Genomic DNA, 10,895 nt, shown 5'->3' with positions numbered 1-10,895 from the left:
CACCTGTCGCGCTGGGAGCCACGGGGAGACCAATTGTTCCATGTTCGGGAAGGTAAACGATTTGTTCAATCAACAGGTCAAGAAAAAAGTTTAGGTCTCCACATTCATCTTCATCGTCCGCATCTTGGCCAGAGAATGCGTTGTCGATGGCTAATGGTAGGGACGCATAAGAAAACAGCGCAACGTAGGATTAGAAGGCTTTATACTGAAGAAAGTCGCGAGTATTGGCCCTCTGGCTGATTAATCCCTGCGCCGATTGCTTGCATGACTTCGACAACTCATTTTTCTTTTTTGGAGTAGCCCGTACGAGCCGTAAAAATCAACTGGTCAACTGCCTAGGGCCCAAATTACTCTTCGAGAGTAACCAATGGATGTGATCCACATGTTTGCCATTCTTTCACCGCTCTTTCTCATGCATCTTTTCAGTCTCGAGCATCAAGATAAGCCTCCACTCTGTGGAAACCTGTTGATTGGTTGGATAATTGGAGCTACGAATACATGGCGCCTATTGCAAATTGACTCGAGTGAATTATGTTCCTCTCGCTATTTGTCGAAGCCTTTGGGGCACACAATGAATTGTTGGACTGACAAAGTACGTGAGACGTATTGATTTTCTGAATATCACGGTGGGAAAAAATTCATAGTAGCCGCTATGTAGATCCCTCTCTTTTATCTGTGACTTTGAGAAAGGAGGCGATACTTCCACCGCTATCGGGCTCGAAGAGACTGGGACTTGGTCCAGTTTCTGGGTTGCTTCAAACAAAACAACAGCTCAGATTGCCGATTTCTTGCAGCATATTCTAGAAAGGCTTCATAGTATCTATCATTTCGCAGAAAAGAATTTGACTCCAAAGAAAAATTCTTTTGTGAAATTGTGTGTTGAATTTGCAACGAAACGCATTTCCTGGGAAAAGAAGTGCTTATCGACAGCCGTTAAGTCTTGTCTTAAAATTATTTTGCATTCGAGTTCATACGAAGGTATTTACGCTCACTATTTATTCCTTGCTTGCCGTACAGTTTCTGATCCTACGTAGACAAAGGAATCAACGAGTGGTTAAAGTCGCTTTTAAGCCATGATGAAAATCCCACACTTTGTTTGTTTACCTACGAAAGCCAGCATTCGGAGTTTGTTTCCCGGCTGCAAGTCTTTTCCGCAGAACAAGAAAGCATGTCAGGCATAGAAAGAGGACCTGGACATTTTGCGCCTGTGAGGCATTTCCTTGGTCGACTAGCTCACCACATTAGGGCGTCTGAAGAGCAAGTCGAAGCCGCCATAGACGTGAGCCACATGGTCCAAACCTTCGATGTTTGCGTCGTCAACTAGACAACACCGGTACCTGCTCCACAACCTGACGGACACACCAACCTTCATGATATTCTTAATCGCATGTTACCAAAAGCTTCAAATAAAAGTCTCAACATCAAACGCGGACTCCGATTTCAACGCTGTGAACGGGATTTTCTGAAATTTCCCGAAGAAATATCAGCGTATAAGTCCGCAGGTCCATGCGGAGGTTCAGATCCTCGAGTACTTTTACTGAAACCGTACGACGTTTGCAGAAAATGGCCGCTATGTTGCTTGCAGCAAGCCAGCCTGTTTGTGTTGTGAAATGTATTTTCAGTACCACCCTGCTCGCATGGATGTTGCCGAGTCACATCAGAATGTGTGGACAGATTGGGGGCCACCTCTGGTACAGAATTTCTCAAAATCTCATCCAGCAGGCAGGCTGCAACTAGATCTACTAAATAAAATGATCCAAGAAGTTTGTTCACTTGTCATCAATCAAGTACTTCCACAATTTGCGCTTGATCATGGACATCCTGACTCTGTGACAGGAATTACGGAGATACATTTATTCCGCGACAACTCAGCTCCCGTCATTGTCAGACACCAAAATCCACTTGTTGCATGCCACCCCGTCTCCCGCGATGATATGATCGCCAAGTTCACAAACGCTTCGGCGGAAGGATAGGTTGAAATTGAGACCTTGAGAAATGCCGGCGAAGAATGCGACTTAGAGAGTGGAGGGGCTTAGAGAGTGGAGGGGCTTAGAGAGTGGAGGGGTTGTACTATATGCTTGAAAAATTTGCGAACTACCGATACTGGTAATGTTGATGAAATCGCCAATGCTACAAGACTTCTTGAAGTTTTAGAGGACTGAGACTTAAGTACTCATGGTACGTCAGAGCGTGGACAAGCTAGATAAGAGAGTCTATTCGTCACTGCTATCCTGCATATGTTCCATCTTCCTTGCATGTTTTGTAAGATTGTCTTTCCGCGTGAAGGAAGAGTCACATTGGGTACAAGGAAATCGTGCAATCTCCCCCAAATGTTTTTTGGCCCATGGCCTATGGTGGGCTACGACATGCCGACGCATATCCGTTTGTTCTGCTGCGCGATGTAAACAAACCTTACTTGGACATTTCACAGGTTTGACATGTCGCCGAATGTGTCTTCTGTTCGAAATTAGCTAACGCACCAAAGTCATCCTAGACGATTTTCAATACCTCAAACCATGTTTTTGATCCCACACCTTCGTTGATTTGCAATCCTGATATATACAACGATACAACCCGTCTGAAGTATCCGTGATATGGTCTAGTGAAGGCATTTCTGCTTCTTCAAACTTGTCCATACATTGAGATGCTGCAGCCAACGATGCTGAACCACCTTCTTCTTGTGGCTCTTCCGGGTTTCCGGTCCCAGTAGATGCCAGACTCTGCGTATGACCTTGGAATAGATTGATTCCACTAGGAAGCAAGTCCGATGCAGCACTCTACAGAGGCCAATCTTCGGTATGGTTCTCAGTGGGAAGCAAGTGATCCAGGAAAGCAGTATCCATCAAGTCGAAGTTATCGTTTCCCTGTTGATAGGCATATAATGTTGTGTTGGAAGGAAGTGCGGCACCTCCCTCTGCGTCGAAGCTCATTGGAAGATCAGTTGATTCAGATTGGTCAAAATGACGGGTTTGGTCGGTCCGAAAGTCGAGAGCAAAATTCGAAATCCACCCCTCGTCATCTTCATCCTGGCCAGGAAGACTGACTTCCATATTCATTGATAGAATCGCGGATGGAGACTGCAGAGTAAGGTACGGTAGGACTGTCGGATTTATAAGGGACACGAGGACGCTTTCCTTGGCAAGTCATGCCAGCATGGATCGCTTTCGTGACCTAGGGGATGACCAAATTCAAAAATTCGGGCAACGGCTTCAGGCAATCACTTCAGGCGCTCGATATCAATATTCGCTAATACCTTGCATAGGCATGTGTGCTCGCTCATCATCATTCACCGCCACTTCTCTGCCGACGATATAACTAAATAAGAACTGAAAGAACTAAAATACTGAGTAGTTAGGCTAGTCCACATATCCACAACTTCACCGCTGGTTGTGTGGGCCGCTTGCTTATACTCGACCATTGGGACAAGTATGCGCTCTGTGGCAACATGTTGACAGATCATCTGTAACTACCAATGCATGGCGCCTTTTACAAGCTGACAACTGCACAATGCATTCCTCTGGCTAATAAGTGCGAAGCCTTTGTAGAATGTGTTGGCATTCTAAAAGGTTACTGCTACATACTCGTATTGAACTAGAATATTGGTTGGTGCAAAGTGAATTATAGCAGCCACTGATGTAACCCTTTCACCGTCTAGTCGACCTGTACCGGCAGAGCCCGGACTGTTACGCTCCGACGCATATCTCAGATACCATTTTACAGCAAAATCTATCGCTTTTCCTTGGGATAAAAGGCCTTCGCAACCACGCCTAGCTCTGATTCCCAGGTCGATACTCATGCGACTTGATTGCCTACTTAGATTCATCGCTATGATGGCTGCCCAAGGTCCAAGTAATCAAGATGCCCCAATCAGTGAGTGTTATATTCTTCTCACTTTGTGAATGGAATTTCCGCTAATATGAGCCGTAGACGAGCTCGTGGGAAAAATGATGTTCCGCGAATACGTCACGGCGATTCTAGCCAGATTGTTAGGACAGCCCCCTGGGGGTGTCCTGATACGATATGGATACGAGTGAGGAATGTGAGATGTGCCTGATATGGGTATGATGGTATTCAGACTAATCGCTGGTCCTCCTAAGAGGATCCAGCCCCTCATTTCTTAGGGGATCCCCTCGTGCTTATGCAAGCAGGTAAGCGAGGTGATGTATCAACAGACAGCTCCGGTGGTGCATAGGCACCTCCTCCACATTTCCTATACCTCATTGTATGGTTGGCGTAACAGATATGGTCAATGTGCTATTAATGTAAGTCGAGATTTCCTCGCTGATTACCACCATCCTCTGTATAACAATGCCCGTTTAACACTATGGAAGAGAGTGCATATAGGCTAACAGATAAATCGTGATTCCACTTTAGATGCGCCTACTACACGATATTGATTTGGAAACCATAGAAATCAGTAAGGGTGATGGAAAGAATATTCATCTGCCACCTCTAGAAAATAATCCGATTTAGAGTTGGGAAGGGGGGCGGCGCGCCTACGCTGCGAAAATCAAGAGAGAATTTATTTCTGTCAATCATAATTATTAGCGGACTTCCGATCGAAAGGGTGTACCACCGAGGCAGAGGCGTAAAGTGGCGCTGCGGTTGGATAATTGTAGATAGACGCATTTGGCGGTCAAATAACAAGGCCGATTAGATGACATTTTAGAACGACGTGATAAACACGAGAGGCATTTAAACTGGAGAGACAACGTATTATGAGGAAATGATTGTGGTGATAAACGGCATAGCGTTGCAATAAATCGAGGGACAACAAGCAGATGACGAAGCAATCATAGCAGGTTAACGTGCAGAAATATGCAGACAAAACCCTACAACCCTAAGCCAAGACGATCTAGTCCAAAGAAAGCGATGATAATGCAGGTACCGGTGGACAGCAGAGCGAATGATGAACGTGCGTGGCAAAACAATCCATATGTACTTTAGCCACGTCTTATTGCAACAGTCTCGCGCGCACGTACATCCGTGTTGACTACTGGAAGACGCGCGCCACGGCACGCTGTAAGCCCTGAAACGACGTGGCATTAGTGGATAATGATCTGCAGGACGTGGCAATACATGCATGAGGCATGAGAGGCAAAGGGGCCGGATCAGACACCTCACGCCCAAGCCGCAAGTGTTTTGGCTTCTAAAGCACGCAGTCTATCCATTTCCACGATAAGGTCGGGATCGGGAGAGAAGCGGAGATCATCAAAACTAATCTTCTCGAGTAAATGGAGACCATGGAAAGACCGCAGCCTGGAAAGTTGAACGTAAAGGGAGCAGTACTTCCGGTGAGAATCTTGTCCTCGTCGGGCTGTGCCGTTCTTTAGGTCTAGGATCGCGGCAGAGAGAGTCGAGCCTTGCACTTTGTAATCGGCGAGACAGAAAGCGGGGTAGATTGGGATCTGCTTCCTTCTCACAGACAGGCCTTTCACGGTGATAGAACGTTCTATTGGGAAGATCGGCATGGTTGAAGGTGGAAGATGGTCAAAATGCGTTTGCAAAATTCGATCCGGTTTGAATATCACGGAGGCAGGCGGTCTTGTACAGAGCGTGTAAAGGTCATCCCAATCAAACAATTCGGCTGTGAAAGTACATTAGTGATGCTTTAGGATCCCATATGTGGAACAGAAACTTTCCAGTTGGATCCAAAACAACTCCCACTGCGGTGCCCGTGGCACCGTTGACCTGGCCAAGAGGGGTGCAGGCGTTAGTGAGCATGACGGTTGGCATATCTCTCGTATAAAGAAGAAGACCTGGAAATGGGACCTGGGCACTGTGATCTGGCTGGAGCAACAAGTCATGAGCTTGAAGTCGAAGGTTTACGGGGGCAGTTGATTTAGTCCGGGAGTGAATCGCGGCAAAGACATAAATCCGCTGAGATCTTCTTTGAGCAAAATTCTCGATACGGATCCGGTTGATCGAGTGTCGCATGGCGTTTAATTTGACAATGACAGTGGCATCCTCCGAGGTTGGATCTACAAGTGAGGGGATGGATTTGGAATTCAGGCGGGTAACATCGTCCTCGGTCAATGCTGCTCGCCTCATGCGTGTCAAGAACTCATGAAACGAAGGATCTTCGGATTGTCTCATTTGCTCATCGAGAATGATGACGTGTTCAAATCTATGCCAGACCAGCCGGCCGGCGGCGTCCTCATCAACTCCATATCTTGGTTTTTTCCATAGTGGTGGGCCGCGAACAGGAGGGAACTGGAAGAAATCGCCCATAAGAATCACGATGGGAAGGCCACCAAAAAGGTCGGGAGAGGATCTTGGCAGTGACCGAGCGACTTTGCATTGATTGTTGATCACGCTTAGCATTCTCAAATCCACCATGCTCATTTCGTCAATAACCAAGATAGTCTTTTGCGCCCATAGCCTTCTAACGCGGGTGCTGATGGCTGCTTTATAGGAAAGATTGATGCCAAGAGAAGTATGATAGGTGTTACCTCCTAAATTGTCTGCTGCAGCCCCCGTGGGGGCGGTCAGGATGATCTCGTGTTTCCGACCAAGAATATCCAGAGCGGCTTCGATGGCCTTAGGTATCTGGGTCTTACCCGTGCCACCTTCGCCCGTAATGCAGAGGAGAAGTTGCTTGCGCCTTGATGGATCACATGAATGATCAGCCCACATGATAATTTCAGTTAGTAACTTCCGCACCACGAGCGATTGCTTCCTATTCAGTGGGATATCTGTGGCGACCAGCGTCAGCACAGAATCTGGCGTTGGATTTCCGAGGAGAGCAAGCCGTGCTGGAGTTTCACCAGACATGCTTGCGTTGGTCAATACGGGTTGCAGCACGCCGTCTTCATCTGCTAAATCAAATTCATGCAGTTGAGCGGTAGCAGGTTCAGACGGGCCGCCGTCCTGAAAGGGTTTCTTATGGTTGGTTAGGTGGCTTTCCCAGTCCCGTAGGACCGTGGGTGGGACAAATTTAAAATCCAAGGAGTGATCTGATCGGAGAGAATGAGTACTGGAAGGAAGCGGGTTTATCCGTGCGGAGTTGTGTGCTCGGCAGAAAGTTGCCAGGATTGCTGTTCTCTTCGCAGCCATAAAACAATCACGGCCCCAGGTCGTGCTCACAGTATTATAGGCGGCAATCAAAGTCTCCGCCGTGAACCTCTCATCCTCAGGAGTTACGAAACAATCGTTATCCTGTGTGTCTATCCGCTCAAGGTCGGCCGAATCCATGTGATCAACATGGCGGTCGAACAGCTCGGCGGGGTTGTTCATAGAGTGTCGTAATCTAGCGTCTATCTGGCAGTCTTCCTTGGATTTCCGGAGAAGCTCGATATTAGCGGCAAATTCTTGGATATGTGGCGCAAGCGTGGGTTTGACCGACGACCAGATGTGAGACAAGATATTGGTTTCGGGAGGTTCACAAAGACACCTATCGCGTAGTTTGTCCCAGGGAACAAAAAGACCGAGAAATATCTCCGCGAGATCATTCGCAATGGCATCGGTCATCGGATGCCCTCCGCGAATGGAGTCTTCCGCCGTTTGGTACTGTGTGAGTTGCCCACTGAATGCGACGGTGGCTATCTGGGATGATGAGCGGGCGACATGCTGGACACAGGCACTACGTCTTGGGTGGCGCGGGTGAAAGTCAAAGTGATCGGGATGATTCCTTCGCTTGCTTCCTATTTGAACCAGCATGCAGTACTCAAGAATGAGAAGGCGGCAAGCTCGGCCCCACGCCATTTATAATTGTCGAACAAACTCACTGGAGCTGTATCCCCAGCTTGGAATGTACAGGGCTCGTCGGCAGTTCCAGCGGAATCATCAGCGTCTGTACTGGACCCACGTTGAAGATCACGTACGTACTGCCTAAGCCACCACAGGTTGACATGGACGAAATTGGTGTTGACAGTGTAGTAGTTAGGAAGATGGAGCAGCGTACTGGCGACCTGAACACCGCCCACTTCCCGGTCGTGCGCCAGACTATTGAAGCAACGGAGGGCGAAATTATCCATATTCCTTTCCCGAAGCCGCAGATCACTTGCGGGGTGGTGGGTCAGCGGTTTTTGCCTTTTCGATCGCTTGCTTCAAGAGTGCTCCTTTTGCTATCATCTGCCATGGAGACACGTCGTCTTTAGTGGCGTAGTTGGTGATGTAGTATACTAAAGCCAACGATTTTGAGACGGTCGGGATCCAAGAGATATCATGATTTGAACGGAGACAGCTGGCAATGGTGGGATTCCACGGGTTTATCCAGGGATGATTCCGAGCTAAGTGAATCACCCCAAGATCGTCGATCTTGGACGATAGAACGATTTCACGGGGCATCCCAAAGCGACACGTGCTTTTAGACCGGTCTGTCGGGCGGTATTTGAAGCACGTGGCGAAGTGCCTTTTGGAGTGCAATTGTTTAGACCGAGCAACAAGGTTGCTATCATTGAATAGTCTGAGGTGGAAATCATGATCCGACTCTGGGTCGGAAGCCGAGGGGCACATTGGCGCAAGATTGACTTCCGGGTCAACGGGAGTACTCTCATCTACGCTCTGGATGATGACACTTTCGAGGTAATGGAGTACGCGCGTAGCAAAGTCAGCGTCGGCTAGGACGCGGCTTCGCAGATTAACAAATGAGAGGTTGCCTTTGAGCCACACCATTGCGTGTAAATGCAACATCCCCCTGCCATTGGTCTCAACCACGCCATAATGGTTTGAAACATCGCCGAGAATTCCAGTGCGATCGCGCCCGCTGGCGAACAATCCTTCCAAAACAGCGGTACAGACATTATGGAAAAATGAGGCAACCGCCACTGGGTTGGACGTGGCGGTCGCATCTCGAATAGCGGAATTCGAGGCCGACAAGATATCGTCGGAATACTCAACACCAGCCAAGATGATGACAAGTGGACTTCGTAAATCCGAGGGGTTGATGGTAATCCAAAAAGCAGGCATTCCAAAACGGACGATGAGACCTCGGATTTCAGAGCGCATTCTCAATTTTTGAGCGAAAGATCCAGGGACCCACATGGCAATTGCTTTCATAACATGTAGCAGACGGGAAATCGCTGGATCTTTGATTTCATGATGGTTCTCTAGATCGCGCAGCGCATCACGAAGGCGATCCTCTGTGAGAGAAGAAATATCGCCAGTGGTTGATGACCAGTGCCGACGTTGAAGAACCAATTTATTCGCGAGTGAAGATTTTCGAATCTGGAGCACGTCGTATATCAGATACATGAAAGTTTTGTGGCGCGCGAATCTGCTCTAGTCAGAGACGGAGGCTCACAAATCAGTAGCAGTCAGTATTCAGTAACTCATACCTCCTGCTGTGGTGCTTCAGTGCCCACTCCGCAAAAGAAGATAAAGAGACGTCCAATGAGCGTTCGTCCAGATGACCTCCGATGCCCAGCGGAAACAAAGTTGGAAAGGCTCCAGTAAAGTACGCTGCATCATGCCAATGGTCTACAAGGGTTGCCTGGCCCCGAATTCTGTATAAAAGGCTAGGTATTTGCTGCTGGCCATGTGTAAGCGTATGTTGGATGGATGATGCGGGAGGGTTCGAAACTATGTCCAACAAGGCTTTCAAGAGGCGCCTCTCGGGGCTCTGTCGTTCACCGTTAATATCAGTGGAGACAGACCCAGTCACCAGTGGCGCATTGATACCCATCTCCCGGTCAGTATCTTGTGCAGCCTGGAAATCATTTTCGTGGTTACCAGCATCCAAATGAACCGAGTAGCCCTCTCGTTCCAGGCTATCTGGCAGATCCACAGAAATAATATTCTCTTGAAGTTCGGCTGGAATGAAGTCGTCATCCCATGTGTCGATCATTTGATGGTTGACGGTAACATTGTGATAAACATGATTATGTCGTGTTAGATATTGGAGAGCCGTAAGTACCCTATGCCTTCGTACCAGCAAAAATGGAGATAAATCCGCGTAGGTGGTGGGCTGTTTTCCCAACCAAAATACCCTAATCACATCATGCAACATTAATGCTGGGCTTGGAAGAATTTCAAGAAGTGGCTCCGGGTCCTGCGGGATGACGATGAAGTGGCCGCGCAGAGCACGATAGGATACCGGTTACGTGTGGCCGCCAGGGCGCAACTTCAAAATTATTCCGAGGGGATGACTCCTAGCAATAAGACACTCCTCGACTGGGGTGAGGCCTTCAAGCGCCGACGGATAGTTTTGACACATTGTCATGTTCACACGGTTCAAAGCAGAAAATTTCGGCACAGAATTTTGGGATAGAGACTTGAGGTAGGTCAAACATATATCCCACTCGTCGTCATGTTTGCCACAGTAGTCAAGGTGGGCAGCTAGCGGCTCAAGCAAAGGGTCGCTGTCCTCCATCTCTACAATCTCCGAAACCGGCACAAACCTCCCACAGGATGAGCACACACCTTGCTTTGAGGCATTTTCTATAGATTCCTGATATTGGGCAATGGAGGCTCTTATTTGAGCTTCAGTCAGCACCGGTGGAAATGTCGCAGAGGCCGAATGTCTCGATTCAAGATCCTCACGCAGCAAGTTTAGAGCCTTATCGATGATATAGACAGAGTCAGTATCGGTGTCCCGCATGTGTCTTTTAGGCTGTGGAAGCATTTGAGACGGACCCGACCTTTTCGTCGGGACGGCGGATTGAAGCGAGCCAGGCAGGTAGGGAATTGATCGACGGGCGTGGGAATCCGTTTCTGGGAATTCATTGGTGGAAGCCCCTGGCATATAGTGGGACTGTGAGGCTGGATTCCGAACTAACGGATCTATTGCAACGGTAGTTGGATTGGGAACAAGCCGATCGCCTGCTTCCGAGACTGTGGGGAGACAGGGTCTCGTAATCATATCCAGGGTCGGTCTTGGAGCAAGAAGGCGAGGACGTGACGAAACACGTTGCCTGTAGGGTTCGGAGCGGATGGCGGAGGTGATTCCAGACAGG

The 10,895-nt window shown here is 48.4% G+C and overlaps 3 protein-coding genes across 3 annotated transcripts; all 3 read right to left on the bottom strand.

Moving 5' to 3' along the window:
• Positions 1-2,777: 2,777 nt before the first annotated feature.
• Positions 2,778-3,050, bottom strand: N7471_010301 (uncharacterized protein; the record flags this gene model as incomplete). Its single annotated transcript, XM_057283020.1, has 1 exon — positions 2,778-3,050. The coding sequence occupies one exon, from the start codon at positions 3,048-3,050 to the stop codon at positions 2,778-2,780; it is 273 nt and encodes a 90-aa protein (XP_057131999.1).
• A 2,070-nt stretch (positions 3,051-5,120) lies between these two features.
• Positions 5,121-9,944, bottom strand: N7471_010300 (uncharacterized protein; the record flags this gene model as incomplete). The annotated part of the gene is made up of 5 exons (XM_057283019.1): positions 9,279-9,944; positions 8,003-9,217; positions 7,724-7,944; positions 5,600-7,643; positions 5,121-5,544 (listed from the first exon to the last, which is right to left on the bottom strand). Exons 1-5 carry the CDS (start codon positions 9,785-9,787, stop codon positions 5,121-5,123), a joined length of 4,413 nt encoding a protein of 1,470 aa, XP_057131998.1. The 5' UTR covers positions 9,788-9,944.
• Positions 9,945-10,039: 95 nt separating this feature from the next.
• N7471_010299 (uncharacterized protein) lies at positions 10,040-10,684 on the bottom strand (the record flags this gene model as incomplete). Its single annotated transcript, XM_057283018.1, has 1 exon — positions 10,040-10,684. One exon carries the CDS (start codon positions 10,682-10,684, stop codon positions 10,040-10,042), a length of 645 nt encoding a protein of 214 aa, XP_057131997.1.
• Between the last annotated feature and the right edge of the window lie 211 nt (positions 10,685-10,895).

Source organism: Penicillium samsonianum, assembly GCF_028829775.1.
Source record: "Penicillium samsonianum strain IBT 33392 chromosome Unknown utg000006l_segment0_segment0, whole genome shotgun sequence".
NCBI lineage: Eukaryota > Fungi > Ascomycota > Eurotiomycetes > Eurotiales > Aspergillaceae > Penicillium > Penicillium samsonianum.
The sequence above is the reverse complement of the archived record's forward strand: the minus strand, read 5'-3'. Positions and strand labels throughout refer to the sequence as shown.